The 18047-nt window shown below is 37.3% G+C and overlaps 1 protein-coding gene across 1 annotated transcript in view; it reads left to right on the forward strand.

The window, feature by feature from the left end:
* ADGRV1 (adhesion G protein-coupled receptor V1) overlaps window positions 1-18047 on the forward strand; it is a 677468-nt gene that overhangs the window by 317679 nt on the left and 341742 nt on the right. Inside the window, exon 83 of the mRNA XM_049867518.1 lies at window positions 4496-4596. Within this exon, the coding sequence (XP_049723475.1) occupies window positions 4496-4596 (101 nt within the window). The remainder of the gene's footprint in view (window positions 1-4495; window positions 4597-18047) is intronic.

An 18047-nucleotide genomic window follows, 5' to 3' on the forward strand; every position in this document is an offset into this window, starting at 1 on the left:
GGAATCAAGAGAGATGAGCAACAATAAGCAGAAAACGTTATAGCTAGTATTAGATGGAGAAATAGAAAAAAAAAGAACTCACCTAAAAAGCTAATACTGATTTACTAGTGAATTAATGATAATTTGGCTTAGTTTCGATTTGTCTGTAGATAAGTATGATATGCATATATATTTATAATCTATAAATATTTTAAGAAATTATAGGAAAATGTTTTTGGAGGGGTAAATTTCATTTATTTGGGAAATATGCAGTCTTAGTTATCTAGTGCTATTATAACAGAAATACCACAAGTGGATGGCTTTAACAAGCAAATTTATTTTCTCACAGTTTTAGTGGCTAGAAGTCCAAATTCAGGGTGCCAGCTCTAGGGGAAGGCTTTCTCTCTGTCGGCTGTGGAGAAAGGTCCTTGTCTCTTCTGAGCTTCTGCGCCTGTTTGATCTTCACGTGATCTAACGTTTCTCTTCTCCCATCTCTACTTCCTAGCTTGCTTGTTTAATCTATTTTATATCTCAAAAGAGATCGGCTCAAGATACACCCTACACTTATCCTGCCTCGTTAACATAATAAAGACAACCCATTCCCAAATGGGATTATAACCACAGACATAGAGGTTAGGATTTACAACACATATTTTTGGGGGACACAATTCAATCCATAACATATACCTTCTGTAGTGATACATATCATATCCGAACCAAATCCATTGTCATCAAGTTGATTCTGACTCATAGTGACCATATAGGACAGAGTAGAACTGCCCTATAGAGTTTCCAAGGCTACAATCTTTATGGAAGCAGACTGCTACATTTTTCTCCCTCAGAACAGCTGGTGAGCTCTAACTCCTGATCTTTCAGTTAGTAGCCAAGTGCTTAACAACTGTGCCACCAGGGCTCCTTCTGAATATACAGAGTCGTATACAAATACTACATATGTTCATGTATGTAGAAACATTCAGATATTGTAAAGACACTGTCATGGATTAAATGATGTCCCCCCAAAATATGTGCCAACTTGGCTAGGCCATGATTCCCAGTATTGTGTGGTTGTCCTCCATTTCATTGTGTGACTATCCTCTATTTTGTGATGTAAAACTTAGCCCTTACGCCTGTGGCTGTGGAGCCCTGGTAGCTTGGTGGTTAAGAGCTCAGCTGCTAATCAAAAGGTTGACAGTTCGAATCCACCATTCGCTCCTTGGAAATCCTATGGGGCAGTTCTACTCTATCCTATAGGGTTGCTATAAGTCGGAATCAACTTGATGGCAATGGCTTTGGTTCGGTTTTTATGTCTGTGGTTATGGTCCCATTTGGGAATGAGCTGTCCTTTATGTTCATGAAGCAGGGTTTGGCCATGTTAATGAGGATTAGGAAGGGATGCAACAGTCTTACTCAGGTCACAGCCCTGATCTGATGGAAGGGGAGTTTCCCTGTGTTGTAGTCCAAATCACCTTTTATCTTGTAAGAGATAAAGGAGAGAGAAGTAGGCAGAGAGAGAGGGACCTGATTATCACCAATAAAGAATAGCTGGGGTCAGAGTGTGTCCTTTGGACCCAGGGTCCCTGCGCTAAGGACCTCCTAGAGCCAGGGGAAGATTGATGCCAAGACAGATGGAGATCTCCAAGGAACGCCGGGCCCACAAATGTTGAAAGGAAACAAGGACCTTTCCCCAGAGCTGACACAGAGAGAAAACCTTTCCCTAGAGCTGGTGCCCTGAATTGAGACTTCTAGCTTCTTAAACTGTGAGGGAATAAATTTCTGCTTGTGGTATTTCTGTTATAGCAGCACTAGATGACTAAGACAGATACACAGGAAGATTTTTAGTCAAAGTTCGTAAGAGCAAAAGAATCTAGCAGTTCTTCCAAGTTTTTCTTATCTAAATCAAAGATTGTCAACACTACTATTTTATGAAGTGTAATTATCTTCCTTCTCACTTTTGAATCTTGTCGAAAAATCATTCATATTGTTCTTTTCTGAGTCTGAAATCTATATAATGCTAGGGAAAAAAGTGAAAGAATACTCAGCTTTTTGTCTATATAATTGGCAAGAAATCTGTTTTTTAAAACCATTTAGAGTATGACTTTAGGTAATAGTTACAATATTTTGTACTTTGTCATTTGCATAATTATGAGAACTTAAACAAAAATTATATCATTTAATAGAATACAAATTTAATAGAGTTGTAATTTTAAACCATATATGCTAAATACAGCTATTTAACTTCAGATAAGAAAAGATAAATAATGAACGTTTAGTGTTTTAGAAACCTGGTAAGAAGTATTTTTTTCTTTAAATCTCAGGCCGGATGAGCTTACCTTGGCCCAGGGCACAGCCTGCTTGAGGTTTTTTAGCAGTGTTCTTCTCTTTTCAGTAGAAATTGCATCTGGATACTCATCACATAGTTGTAGGTTAATAGGCTCTAGCCCATTTTCTTTGAATCCCGGACTTCCACCAGGTGTCATGCAAACATTTTAAGTGATGTTTAATATATTTAATTAAATATTTCTGAGCTGGTCAAGTTTAACTTCAGTAAATTTATATCTGGAGTATAATGGGGGATTATGTTAAGGGAAATGGCTATGAATAAGCTCTTCTTGTGAACTAGAAAAACAGTTGAGTCATAGTGTATTTCTCCTTTGCTTGACACTAATCCCCTTTGCCTCACTTTGTTATCGTCTACCACAGTGAACTTACAGTAAAACACGTATGAGTGGTCAAGTAGCTTATGATGAAAAATATTCCATGACCCTGTTTTTAAATCAGTACATTAAATACACACGCATGTACAACCTTCAGTAAAAGCTGACTTTGGCTAGGTCAGAGAACTCAAGCTATGTTAGTGAGCTCAGAATATCAGATCTGATAGTTTATAGACTACCTAAAGAAAGGTGCAAAATTGGCAGGACTCCGCAGTTTCTGAAGACATAGCTTTTACCTGTGTGGGTGGAATTGGGAGGCAGCCTCAGGACCTGCACACCTGTCCCAGAACACTCCATGGCAGCCTTCCTAAATACGTATTGTTCCAGATATCTTGACCAAATTTCTAGACCGAAAGCCTTGACTAATGCAAAGCTTCCCCTCCAGTGTGGAGCTTAATTTACTGTATTAAAATCTGAAAATACAATTGAGAACTTTTCCCAGAAGGAATTACCAAGGCGTTTCTGTACAGAAAATGAGTCATCTAGTCCCACGTGGGCCTTTTGTAGATTCCAGCCTACGGATGTCAACATGTAGTGTGTTTTTATTGTGTTTTATGACTTCGAGAAGGGAACAAACAAAATGGTCAAATACATGCAGTGTCTTCTTTTGTCAAGGAGATATTAATAATTAAATCAGGTAGTGCATGCAAAGTACATGGTAAAGCAGCATACACATGTCAGTTGTTGTGTTTTGGTAATCTTTAGATAAAATAACCCGTCTAAGGAAACCCTGGTGGCATAGTGGTTAAGCGTTGGGCTGCTAACCCAAAGGTTGGCAGTTTGAATCCACCAAGCACCCCTCAGAAACGCTATGGGGCAGTTCTACTCTGTCATACAAGGTCACTGTGAGTTGGGATCAACTTGATGGCAGTGGATTTAATGGGTTTTAAGGAAAACAATGGAGTAAAAGGCTTAAGTGAAAAAGCAAATGGGTTACCAATGATCATTTTTTCTTCCTTCTATATGTTTTTTTTTTTCTATATGTACTGCGTTTAAATTTTAAAAGGAAGAAAATATTTTTAAAGTATCCATAAACTCAGTTTAAAACCTAACATTAAAAACATTTAAAGGAATTGCAAGATAAATGATTTGTGGATTATAGCTGAGTTTCTAATTACACCCTGGAAATAGGATAAATTGGTGAATTCAAGTAGATTTAAAAATAAAAATGATTTTGTTTACACCACTTAGAAATGTAGATGTTCAGGTTAAGTCATTGCAAGGTCAAAGAACACATTTTATTCCTGGTTTTGGCACTCAGTGCATAAGGTTGCCTTTAAAATTCCTAATTACCACTGTTGTAATTACATCACTATTCCTAGTATGTAAAAAGGAGTAATTACCGAACATGAATTTTGGTAGGACTATTCACAATTTGATGCTTGAAAAATACTATTTGCCTCCCTAAATATCTCTGTTTAGCCAGCCCACCTGTTCATAGATTAGATTGGAATTCCATTCTTTTCTTAAACAGTAAAACTTGAATAATGTAAAAGTAAAACACCAAATGCTTAGTGAAAATTATTAATCTTCTCAATTTTATAATTTCCTTTTAGCAGAGAAGTGAACATGTAGATATTTTAAAATTATCTTTTGTATTTAATTGATACCTGTGAAGGCTTATGTTATGCAAAATGAAGTAAATTAAAATTGCAACCAATACTTTTGCAGAAGTATTATGCTCTGCAGAATAGGCAGGCTGCAGTCTTTATGTACTTAACTGTCGCAGAGATTTTTGGTATGTTACTGTTTGTCTGTTCATGCATTGTAAAACCACACATGGACTTTTTTTGTTTCTACAGGTTTTTCCCTGGCCGTTCTTTCCCATATCTTCTGTGCCAGGTACTCCATGTTTGCAGCTAAACTTCTGACTCACATGATGGTAGCCAGCTTAGGTACACAGGTAGGAGAGCTCTGACATTTTCCAACTTGTCATGAGATGTTCATTTTCGCTCATCAGTGATCCTTGAACTGGATGTATAAGTAATGTGTAATCTCCACTTAGTTGAAATAAGCTTTTTTGTTTAGCCTTGTTGTGGAGGAGAATGGGAGGCAGGCAACAGTATAAGGATATGAGAAAATCAGGCCCAAATGTGTATTTGTGAACTTTGTTCTGCAGAGAAGTACCTAGTATCATAGCTTACAAGAAGACAGCCTCTTCTCATTACAAAGCACCCTATTGTCAACTAATTACATACTAAATATATTACTGAAGTATGTACACATATTAACGTATTTTACTTAATTTATTTAAGTAAAGTATTATGCTGTGTTATAAATTCTAGGACTACTAAATTGGTACATACTTTAAAACATCTAGATTATATATTTTACTTTATTTAATATTATGGAATACAGTTTGGTGGAACATTGTCTTTTGAGAAATTGTTTAGGAGCATTGCAGAATAAATAGTATGATTCTGTCATTCATTAGTACACAGTGCAAAGCATACAGTTTAAGTCACAAAAGACAAACCAAAAGATGAAATTTTCTTTTCTGCTCATGAGGTGCTCACAGTCTAGAAAAGTAGATGGACATGTAAATAACTATAATGAGTGTGGTACAAATGAACATAGACTATTTACAAACTACTCTGTGAATATAGATGAAGAAATAGTTCTTTATTTTTCTGTGAAGGGCAGGGAAGTATTTGTAGAGGCGGTGATACTTGAGCTGGGGCTTGAATGAGTATTAGAGTTCACTAATTGCTTGACAAGGAGAAAGAAGGGCATTCTAGGAAGAGATGTTTGCGTGAGCAAAGGGCAAGAAGCATAATCACTTTTACGTTAAGGCTGTAATTAGAGATGTAGGCAATAAGAATATACCAGAATTTGAACCTGCTCATTCTGGTTTGAACTCCTACCGAGAATTTGCATTTCTAACAAGTTCCAGAAAGTTATACATAAGAATCACCTAGGGATCATGTTAAAATGTAGATTCTGATTCAGTATATCTGGTGGTGGAAATGAAAATTCTCAGCAGGGAACTTGTTAGAAATGCAAATTCTCAGCAGGAGTTCGAAGCCCTGGAATGTGCTATACTGAGGGAATTTGTATGTTTTCTGGATATGGAGAAGCACTTTTGGAGTGCAGAAAATGTTCTGTTTCTTAATTGGGTGCTGGCTACATGAGTGTGTACAAGAGGTGTAAATTGATTCTGCTGCACAGTTGTGATTTGCTCACTATCTTTTAGAATGCTAAAATACATTTTGTTGCACTCTGGACAGCTCCTTAGAAAATAACAGCCAGTGAAGAAGCTGAAATATTAGACGAAAAATTAGCTGAGACTTCGGGATTTTGCCTTTTTCGTTACAATGACGTGTAGCTTTCATAACTGTATTTTTCAGGGAACAAATTGAGTCTTGGATTCCAAGCAGAGGGCCTCAGATTGCCTTTTTAAACTACCTGTTACCAAAAGGGAACTTACATTGAATTTGACAAGGCTATTTATATTGCCTTGGTAACCTGTCTTAACTCTCTGATCTTGCCTTTGCTTTTTGTATGTAAGATCTTAGAAAACCCGCCTTCCATAATTAGAGTTTACTTGACTGTATTCTCCACCCACTCTGGTGATTTTTTGGCAGCAGAGTTTGTACAAGACTTAATTATAGCACTGTAGAATTACAGACAACTCCTCTGTGTCCTAGCATACAAATTTGCTTGTGTCTAGGGATGTGTAAGAAAGACCCAGGGTTTATATGTTGGGCCATTGCCTTCCGATTCACATTGTACTTAACATTAATTTTAGAGAAAATGGTTAGTCAAATCCATGTTCTTTGGTATATTTTTAGCATATATGATACATTGCGGTATGAAAAGTTGTATGATGTATGACTTGTGACATGAAATAGCTAAAAAATAATGTCCATGGCTTATCCTTGGCAAGAAAAATTGGTATATTGTTGAAAGTGCTGTTTTCTGAAAATGGTTTACCTATCTATTTTGCTGTTAAAAATACCTCTAAAGGGAATATATTATCTCCCCTAAAACGTTTTAGAAAAGACCTTTAAAAATGCTTAGAGCCCCCAGGGAAATGAGACTGACTACAGTAACATGGGCCTACCCTTTCTGAATTTTAAAATCATGTTTATTGCTCCAGTTATAGAGTCCAGTTTTAGCCTTGGATTTCTCATTTTGGATCCTCCATCCTTGTTCTACTGAAATCTTTAGAGTTTAAATTTCCTCTATTCAAGTCTTCAAAAATACAGGCTTGGCCTGTTGTTCTTTGGCTGGGTGAGTAAAACTTCATAGCTGACCCAGAGTGTTTAAGTAGCAAATACTCTGAAAGACAGGTCTGCCAAGACCATTCTGTTCCAAATCTTTATAGCTGACCTAGGACCAAATTCAGTGGCTTCTGTGGAGAAGGGAAGAATGGAAATGTGATAGGCCCTGACTTCCTTTTGGAAGTGTGTATATGATTGGTGAGTCAGCAATCAGGCAAAATGTGATCAAGTTTGAGTCTCCTTCTCTATTTCTAGAGTTAATTACTCATAAATGGATAGGTATAGATGATAGTCCAAAGATTGTTCCTACTTTAAAAGTCAAAAGATTTCTGCTTTAATCTGGAGTTTATGTCATTCCGGCATCTTTTAGACTCTTTGACTCTAAAATTCCAGAAGGTGGCAGTAGAAGATATTTTTTTGCAAGATTGTCGCTTAGCAAAGATGGATGGAGTTCCATAGAAAACTTAAGAGATGCTTTCACGGCTGTACTTTACCTGGGCTGGAGAATGTTAGTTTGCAACACAGCAAACACACATTTGTGGTTTCCTACCTCTGTATGTATTTTTATTTCCTTTGCTCAGAATTGAACTAAATGCATCAGTAATATACCATAAAGAAGCTTGTTCATCACTGCCTTTGGATCTTTTTATCGTTTATGTTTAGATTCAGGGGCTTAAAATTATTTTTCATCATTGTATTTATGCTTTGATAAGCTTTAAGAAGTACGTTATTGGTGTAGAAAGTGTATTTAGTGATATGTCACAGAAGTTTTGTGCAAGACCTGATGATAGCACACTGTAGAATTATAGATCTGTATTTTCAGTATTGTTTATCAAAAAATATATATTTTTCTTCAATGCCAAGTTAGTTTTTCTCTTTCATCTATAAGAAAATGATTAAATTGCAAGAAGTTGTGGGGCCATCCCTTCAAATATGAAGTGAAAAATAGCAAATAAATTTTCATGGCATTGGGTAATATTTCTCGGAAAAACATCTAATTATATCTTTGGGGTTTTTATCTTGGAATCACATTGCCAAGCCATGTGTGCCCTGATAAGCCTAGTAAACAACTAGGACAAAGGACAAGTTTATAGTTCAGGGTTCTCAGTTGTGGGGATTCTGTCAGGAAAAGCAATTCTTAAAAATCTAAAAAAAGAATGGAATTTTCCTTGTAGAAAACATGTTGATAAGACAGAACTGCATTTAACCTGATTAAAAATACTTAACAAGGGGGAAATAGTTGCTTTTCCCTCTGTTTTTTGTTTGTTTATACAGTCTAAACACATATTCTGAAAAGCAATTTTATATAGAAAATATGTGTATAAATATGATTAAATTTATCAGCAAATCTATTCATTGTCTGAAGTCAGATAACATTGTAAATATCTGAAAATTGAAATACTTAAGGTTTTTGGTAGCACTGAATGTGCAGGATCACAAGATGGGAAAAAGAAATTGCCCTAAAATTCAGTGACGTTTTCTGGAATTTTGCATAAGGTGGGGGAACTGAGCAAAACACTTCTTCATTCTGCAACGTTTTGGAATAAGTTGTTTTGCAATGGCTTGTTTCTCAGACACCCTTGCCAGAAGATTCTGTTTTAATCTGCAGTTTACGTCATTCTAACTTTGGGCATCTAGTATCTTCGAGAATTTTTGAGAATCATTGTCTGCGCATGACCTAGACCAGAAGTGATGTGTGAGCTCCCAGATACCAGCCCTTTCCAGCTACTACAGGGCCTGCCTGGTTTCTCTACAGTAGCTTGCACTGATTTGTTGAGAATACCAACAAGAACTCACTGTGTGTTTAGGGCTTGAAAACATGTATCTAGCAAGCATAATTTTTATCAACTGAAGCAGACTAAGGAAGAGATTGTAAAATGTTTATTAACCAGAACAGACCTTTCGATTAGCTGAAAGTTTTGATTAACCACCAGAATATCCTTTGTTATCTTTACTTGTGTTATTGAAGAAAAGTATTTAAGAGTTTAAGTACAAGGATAGAAATTGGATCTTGCTTTGCGAATTGGGAACTTGAGAAGCACAGAGTGTCGTCATTCAGTCAAACATTTACGATTATGTGGTAGTTGCTGGTGTAAACGGATTAGGAAAGTGTTTCCTAAGCTTCAGTGTTGCCACCTTGTTCACATGCAGACCCTGAACCAGTAAGTCTGAGGTGGGATCTTCAGATCCTGAGTGTTAAGACATTATTAGGTTGGCTATATAATGACCCGAGTACATCCTTGGTTGTTGTTATCGTTGCTGTTGTTATTATTATCATTACACCCATACTATCAACCTATTTTCCTTTTTATTAAAATTTTTGTGTCTAAGAAATCCCATTAATTGTTTACTTTCATTTAAAACATAATTGCCTTTGAAAGTGTTTACAAACATTCACCTTTTCCTCCTTAAAGAAAGGCTTCTGCTGTTGCTTCCTCCTACTTCTTTTCTTTCTTTCTTTCACCTGAGTTACTTAGAAAGGGAAAGGTCCTTAGATGAGCAAACTAATGTATAACTCAGAGTACAGACCATGCTTCTACTTTCATCCTTCTCATAGCATTTCACACCTCGTAGAAGCTCTCAATATTGTTTCTGGACATAAAATAAACCATTAGGAAGAAGTGATAGACAGATTTCCCCAAGTTCTTTCTTTCATATAAAGAGCTTGCAATTATTACCACTTTAGTCATGCTGAGCTTTTATTTTTTGGTACAAAAGTATTCTGAGGTATTGAACTGTACCTTTTCTTCATGTAAAGATTAATTCTGTGAGTGTGACTAAAGAGCATTCTGCACACAGATATTAATATAGATTAAAGTTGAATTTATTAAACTATTTGGCTTTCACTTTAGGTATGCTCATCAATATGGCCAAAAAATAATATCACATTCATGACTTTAAATGCCCATTTAATCATCCAGTGGTGAAATTAAAATAACATTTGAAGAACCCTACTTGTCCCAGATCAGGACGTTCATTCGGCCATCATCTTAACTACATCCACCTCGTCTATCATATACACAGTATCGAGATTGTGCAATGGGAAATACCAAGCAAGATATGCACACATGAAGCATGTAATAGCAATCTAAAACGGTAACCTCATGGTAAGAACAAAGTATATGCATGGATGATCTCATCTATATTGTGCTATATGGTACTACATGGCCTGAGGATAGAGGTCTTAGCCTCCAAAGGCTCCATGGAGCAAGTGGAATCTGACCTGGCTGTTTAAGAATGTATAAGATTTGAAGCGTTAGCATGTGTCACATTCTAGGCAGGGAGCGAAACAAAACTAAAGGCACAGAGGTAAGAAAGAACCTGGTAAGACTCATTTGGCTAAGGCCTGGAGATATGCACAGAGACATAGGTAAGGCTTGACTGCAGGTGAGGTGGTTGCATGTTGCCTGAGAACTGAGTCACTGATGGAGTTACTCCACAAAGTCACAGATGAAATGAATGTTTTGAGGATTAATCTGGCAGTGTGGGTTTAAATGAAAAAAAAAATGGGTTAAAGCATAGGAGAAGCTAGAATTAGGAGATCAATTTAGAGAGGCAGGGTGGACAGCTTTTACCATCATCTGCTTATGATGGGTTGTAAGGGTGGGCAATGTAGTAACAGTGAGATTTCAGAAGAAAGAATAAGAACTAATAAAAACATGCTGTTTTGCTATGAAAGTTTTATAGTATCACTTCTCTAGGTCAATACAAAGACCACATTGCAAATTTTATTTTATGAAAATTAATATGGTACTTAAAAGTACTATATGAAGAAGGTGCTAACATTATTCCTATTTTACACATGAGGAAATTGAGCAGAAAGGGTTGAAGTAAGTTGCTCTGGGTCACATAGTAGTAAGTGACAGAACCGGTACTTGAATTCAAGCAGTCAGCTAGGCTCCAGTCATTGCTTTTAACCACTTTGTTCTGCTGTCCCCTAAATGAAGATTTAATGAGATTCACTGTACCTATCACTAAAGGAGGTAAAAGACTTTCAGGTGACTGTGATTTGAAACTGGTGGTTTCATTTGATGTAAATAGGAAAGGCTAAAAGGTTTATGGGTTGTTGTTGTTTAGTGCTGTGGAGTTGGTTCCGATGCATTGTGACCCGATGCAGAACAGAATCAAACTTTGTCTGGTCCTGCACCATCCTGACAATCGTTGCTGTATTTGAGCCCATTGCAACCTTGGGCATCAGGAGTTTAAAGTTTCAGTAGTGCATTAAGCTAAAGATTTAGAAGTTATTACATGAAAGTGAAGGTCTTGACACTGTAAAATGGGTTCTCTGAGACAGGTTGTGTAGAGAGCTTGTGAATATAGCTAATGGCATTAGGGACTTGCTAAGGCCAGGCACTGGGCTGAGTGTCTTATCTGTATTGCCTAGTTTACTCTTTATAACAATCAGATGAGGTGGGTACTATAACCATCCCCTTTTAAAGATGGAAAAAGTGAGACAAAGAGAGGTTCAATTACCTGTCCTAACTCTCGTAGGTAGAAAAGGAGGGAAGAAGGATTTAAACAGAAGTCTTTCTGGCTGCACAACCCATGTATTTAAATACTGTGCTGTATGGAATGAGAAGGACCATTAAAAGGAGAGCATTAAAGCGTAATGAACATTTACGTTTTCAAACGAGAGGACTGAGAATCAGTGGGAGATTAGTCTTCAAATTTGCGAAGAACAAGGTTGCGAGAAACCTTGAAGAGAAATGATGAAAATTAGACATAAAATGTTAAAGAGTAAATTGGAAATGGAAGAGGCTGTTTCAGACCAGATGTGTGAGAAATGTGGCAGTGAAAAAGGAGGACAATTGGGGCACAGGAAGACAGAACACCTCTGGTGGCTCTAATCATAGAAGATTTTCTGAAAGGAAGCTGACCCGGGGCTATGACCAAGGGGGCCAGTCTCCTCCACTCCCCACTCCGCCCCACCCCCTCCATCAGTATCTTCATTTTCTTAAAAAGAGAACTTCCTGTAGAAGTCAGATGAAATGGTAATAGGGGTTAGTAAATTTTTCTTTGGTTCATGTTTTTATTTATATTTTTGATTGTTTTGGAACTTCTTATTTCTAATGCAAGTGACTCCTTGCTAATACACTTAGCCTAATCATGTTATCTGGGAGATTATTGCTGTAGCTGAAACTTAAGCTTTCTTTCTTTTTTTCCTCCATTTATTGAATCCAGATTTCTGTGATGGCAATTTTGGTATTCATGTGAACTTGTAATCAGTTATTAAGCACATTTGTAACTAGTGATTATCAAATAATTTTGTATTCCATCATACAAACAAAAATATTAATATTATGCTTTGGGGAATTTAGATTTTGGTATTCATAATGAATGAAACTAAGATATTGATCAGAGTATTGAATTCTGGAAAAAAACAATGTGTTTCATTTGTTTTTTTTTCTTGTTTGAGTATGCCTGTTTCCATTACAATCAAATTTGCCCTTTAAAAAAATCTTCTGTTAATAAAATCCAGCTTTTTTTCTCAGCAAGCTTTCACAATTCAGCTAAACCATAGACTGTTCTCACTAAATTGAAAATAAATGAACACTTAAGATACAAAAATAGTATCATGGTCACACTACTGGGAAATTCAAACTTTCCCAAGTGCTGAAGTAGCAGAACAACAGAAAGAGTGAGTAATACTCTGAATGAGGCTACAGTGACATTATCATGTTTGCAACATGGCTTTTGTTACTAGGAAAACTTGTGAGGCAAATCCAGACTTTACCAGAAAATACCAGTTTGGAATCTTCTATTACAGCCTCAGAAACATAAACTATCCTTGACTTTTAGAAGACTTGCTTTGATGTCTCCAACTAGGGAAAATCAGCATATGAGAAAGTTTGTGTTTTTGGATGTTTAATGAGTAGCTGTCGTAAATATGGAGTTATAGGGGGAAGGCCTTAGTTCTGGAATTACCGCAAATGGTATAACATCCCTGAGTTGCAGGTTTCTCATTGGAAAAATAATAAGAATGCCTGCCTTGCAGAGTTGTTTAGAGGTTAATCGATCATGTTTGAAAAGCAGGAAACACGAGGCCTGGCCCATAGTAGGTGCTGCATAATACTACGGTGGAGGCGGGAGTTGGAGGAGAGGAAAGGAAACAGTTGAAGGGTGATTGCTGCTGCCAGACGACATGCAGAGGCCTTTGGATTCCTCTCTTGAGTTGAAGACTTCAGAATGTCCTCTGCAGAACTAGAGCCTTGTTTTCTTTTCATGAGGTTTTCTTAAATCAACTCAAGGGAGGTGACAAGTTTTTGAGCCCCACCCTTTGCAAATAGGCAGCACTATCAAGCCAGCTACCACACCCCTCACCCTGCTGCCCCATAAAGGCTTTTCTGTTGGTCCACGTCATCTGTAGACACTGTCATTAATTTGGCTTTGTTTATACTTTTCCAGTGAAGTATTTTTTTTTCCCAATCTGAGTATTTTCTAGTTGTTTGTGTTCTTATTGCTTGTGTGAATTATTAGAACCTCAAGAACTAAATATATGTAATTTACCTATTGCTGTCAAGTTGGTTTGGACTCATAGTAACCCTATAGGATAGAGTAGAACTGCCCCGTAGAGGTTCCAAGGAGTGGCTGGTGAATTTGAACTGTTGACCTTTTGGTTAGCAGCCTGAGCTCTTAATCACTATGCCACCAGGGCCCTAAAATATATGTAATATATATACCTAATATATATATGGAGTGAGTTTGTACATGTGAGTGTGTGAGTGCATACATATGAAATTTGAAGTAGGCATATATTTTTAAAATATGGAGATATTTATTTACTGGAATACTCTGTACTGCCAGACTGTGGTAAGCACTTGATGATAGGCATAATTCCATGTAGTCCTCATAACACTCTATGGAATAGTTAATATTATTATTATTGCCTCTATATTACAAGTGAGATATCTGACACGCTACAAGGTATATCACCTGTCCCAGGTCTGTCAACTCCGTAGGCCATTCCCACTACCCCTCTGCAAAGGAAGCCTCCCATACCCACCCATTGCCATCAAGTTGATTCCGACTCATAGCAACCCTATAAAGGAGGCCTCAGAAACCCTCAGCGGGAAACACATGGCCCTGGATTTTTCCTCCACTTCCATGAAGAATAATAAGAGCTTCTTCTCTTTTTTTATAAAAACTTCTTGCAGACAGTTTTAACATTTACTTTACTACCGTGTAACCATGGTAGTAGGTTTTGCTTCAGTCTTTTTTTTTTCTTTTAATTTTTGTGCTTTAAGTGAAGGTTGGCAAATCAAGTCAGTCTCTCATACACAAATTTATATACACCTAGTTGCTCTCCCACTAATGAGACAGCACATTCCTTCTGTCTACCCTGTATTCCTGTGTCCATTCAGCCAACTTCTGTCCCCCTCAGCCTTTTCATCTCCCCTCTAGACAGGAGCTGCCCACATAGTCTCATGTGTCTACTTGATCCAAGAAGCTCACTCCTCACCAGTATCATTTTCTATCCTATAGTCCAGTCCAATCCCTGTCTGAGGAGTTGGCTTTGGGAATGGTTCCTGTCTTGGGCTAACAGAAGGTCTGGGGACCATGACCTCTGGGGTCTTTCTAGTCTCAGTCAGACCATTAAGTCTGGTCTTTTTACAAGAATTTGAGGTCTGCATCCCACTGCTCTTCTGCTCCCTCAGGGGTTCTTTGTTGTATTCCCTGCCAGGGCAGTTACCGGTTATAGCTGGGCACAATCTAGTTCTTCTGGTCTCAGGCTGATGGAGTCTCTGGTTTATGTGATCCTTTCTGTCTCTTGGGCTCATAATTACCTTGTGTCTTTGGTGTTCTTCATTCTTCTTTGCTCTAGGTGGGTTGAGACCCATTGATGCATCTCAGATGGCCGCTTGCTAGTGTTTAAGACCCCAGTTCAGTCTCCTTTTTAACTCTTTCTGAAAGCTTGCTTCTTATTGTGAATCTTTTCAATGAGTGGTCTTTACAAAATTGATTTTTAAATTTGCATATAAAGGAAGTTGTATCTATTGAAGTTAGCTGCTTTATCCTTCCACAGAGTTGCCTGTCTGCCTTGCTGAGCTTTAAGTACCTGAGGAAAGAGACAATTCTTTTTTTATGTCATATACTATGTCAAAAGGTAAATAAGAGGACCAAAATAACAACAGTCATAAAAATAAAGCAGTCTTTAGTTAGTTGTGTGCAGCCCAGAACTGCCTTCCTGGCACAGTCCTGTTTAGATACCATCTCCTAGGAACATATATTCTGTGTTCTGCCAGGGACGGGGAGAGACTTGATTTCAGGCACTACGTTTTCATTGTAAGAGTGAATGTTATTGCCAGACTGAAATGTTTACATGTTACATGTCAACCACATACATGCCTTGTGAAATTTCATCTGTAGATGATCGCATTTGCAACTGATTAATGTAGTTTGACATGGAAACTAAGAAATTCCTTAGGAACCTCAGATCTCACCTCTGAGGCCCCTCCTACCCCCACTTAGCCCTCTCCCTTTTCTAGAATACAAAAATCAACATTAAATGAAAGCTGATTTCTGAGTACAAATTCCCTACCTTAGCATATTTTGAAAACTTTTTAGTATGGATTTCACTTTTTTTTTTTTAATGTGCTTATAAAGTTAACCTTATTTGGGATTTAAGTGTATTTTTTTTCCACTGCCTCCAGAGTATATCCCAATTCTATCTGTCTCAACTCAATCTTCACCACTATCGTGCCCATCTAAGCCATCTCTCTTCCATAATGTTGAGTCCTGTCAAGTCAATTTGGACTCATAGCGACCCTATATGAGTGAGTAGAACTGCCCCATAGAGTTTTCTAGGCTGTGATATTTATAGGAGCAGATCACCAGGTCTTTTCTCCCTAGGTGTAGCTGGTGAGTTTGAACTGTCAGCTTTTAGGTTAGCAGTTGCAGCTGAGGGCTTAAATATTGTGCCACTAAGGCTCCTTCCTGCTCTGTAGTAACCTTCAAATTATCCTCTCTGGTTTTACTGTGACCTTTTTATGTTTTGTCCATTTTCTTTTCAGCAGTTGGAGTGATTCCTCCCCCCACCCCCAAACATGTCCAGTTCCTTCCTGTCCTAGGTTCTTGGAGTGATTCCTCCCCCCACCCCCAAACATGTCCAGTTCCTTCCTGTCCTAGGTTCTGGGTTCTGGTTGATCTCCAAGACTGGAATGCCCTTCCCCAGTGTTTCTCTAATTCCTATATTCATCTGTTCTTCATTCACACTCAGCTCACATGTTTTCACTTCAAAATAGCTTCCCTGAGTAGCCCCCCTTACCCTACAATATCACATCACTATTATATTTACTTCATATCATATATCAGTGTCTGAGTTATTTTGTCTATTTATTATATTCTGTCTCCTTCCCCCCTCCCTACTTTCAACACCTCCTAGAATGTAAGTGCCATTAGATCAGGAGTTGCCAGTCTTGTTTATTGAAATGCTTCTAGAACCCATAAAAAGCTTTTTGGTACATTTTAGACTTTCAGTAAAACCTCATTAAGTAAATAAAAAAAGAATTAAAGTGAATGGTAGGATTTCCCCTAAACAACATTCTTTTTCTAAATTTTGTTGTTGCTGCTGAGAATATACAGTGTCAAACATAACACCAATTCAGCCATTTCTACATGTACAATTCGGTGACATTGATTATGTTCTTTGAGTTGTGCAACCATTCTCACCCTCCTTTTCTGAGGTGTTCCTCCTCCATTAACATAAACTCACTGCCCCATAAGGTTCCTATCTAATCTTTCGAGTTGCTGTTGTCACTTTGATCCCATATAGATAGTTCTTAAAACAGCATAATACTTAAGGTAGACTTTTTTTTTTTTAACTAGTTAAGCTGAACTATTGTTTGGTTTTAAGACTTCAGGGGATAATTTTGGTTTAAGTTTTAAAGAGTATCTCAGGGCAATAGTTTCAGGGGTTTATCTAGCCCCATTGGCTCCAGAAAGTCTGGAGTCCATGAGAATTTGGAATTCTGTCCTGCAGTTTCCCCTTTTTAGTAAGGATTTTTCTATAGAATCTTTGATCAAAATGTTCAGTAATGGTAGCCGGGTACCATCCAGCCTAAAGAACATTCTTTGGTAATCCGAAACTAACTTATCATCCTTTTCTCATGAACATAAGGACTTCCACTAGTCTCAGTTCCTTAAAAAAAATAAAAGGCAGATTGGTTTAAAGACATTATTTATATTCTTAAAGAAATGCAATGTTGAAGTGGTCTCCATTTTCTAAACAAAATGCATTATAATTCTTTGTAATTTAAACGTGTTCAATTCAGAATTAGTTTTGCCAAAAAAAAAAAAAAAATGTTATAAAGAAAAGATACGAAACCATTCACCAAAATCCCATTGAACCCTTAATATTACTGGCTATTATGGACCTAATTGTACTTTATATTTTTTCTTCATGTTAAAGCACTTTCTAATTTCTGTTTGGGAACTTGAGTAAAACCCGGGCCACTCCCACAACCTCTGTTATATGGCTCTCCTTCCTTCAAAAGTTCGTAGACATGAACAACAAGGTCTGCAGCATAGCAGTGGGGTGGGAGAGGTGAGATGGAGGGGAAGAGGCAAACTTCTGGAACCCAGCTTCCTGGGGTTGGGTAGATGCTTCTGCAAGTGATTTGGATAGCAAATGTTAAGGTTTCTGAAGCTTGTGGACAATAGGTGAAGATAGAGATTTGGCTCTTAAAGCAGTTTTAGTAACTTCTTATTGAGAAGCAAAGTGAGAGGTGAGAGAAAAAATGACCACTGGCGTATACAGAACTTCATTCCTAAGTAATATCTTTCCATATTCCACAGGAATAACATTTTGTGATAAGATTGAACGTAGCCACTTAAACCAGATAGTATCTAATTCTAATAACTAATTAATAAGTACCTGTAGTGCTAAAGTAATTACTAAACACCATTAAAATAAAGATATAAGTAACAAAGCTGTTGTATTTATAGTATGTTGGAATTGGGGCTGAGATGAAATAGCATAACATACTGCAATATGTCTAGACATAATGAATGAGCTGTCCTGTCATGTTAGGTCATATTTATAACTGTGGTGCAATCAGTCTTAGTTTCTGAGTTTATTATCTCTGATACACACCCCGAAAGGCTTTTTAACCCACAGGTAGCTGAAGGCATT

Source organism: Elephas maximus, chromosome 2, assembly GCF_024166365.1.
Source record: "Elephas maximus indicus isolate mEleMax1 chromosome 2, mEleMax1 primary haplotype, whole genome shotgun sequence".
Lineage (NCBI taxonomy): Eukaryota > Metazoa > Chordata > Mammalia > Proboscidea > Elephantidae > Elephas > Elephas maximus.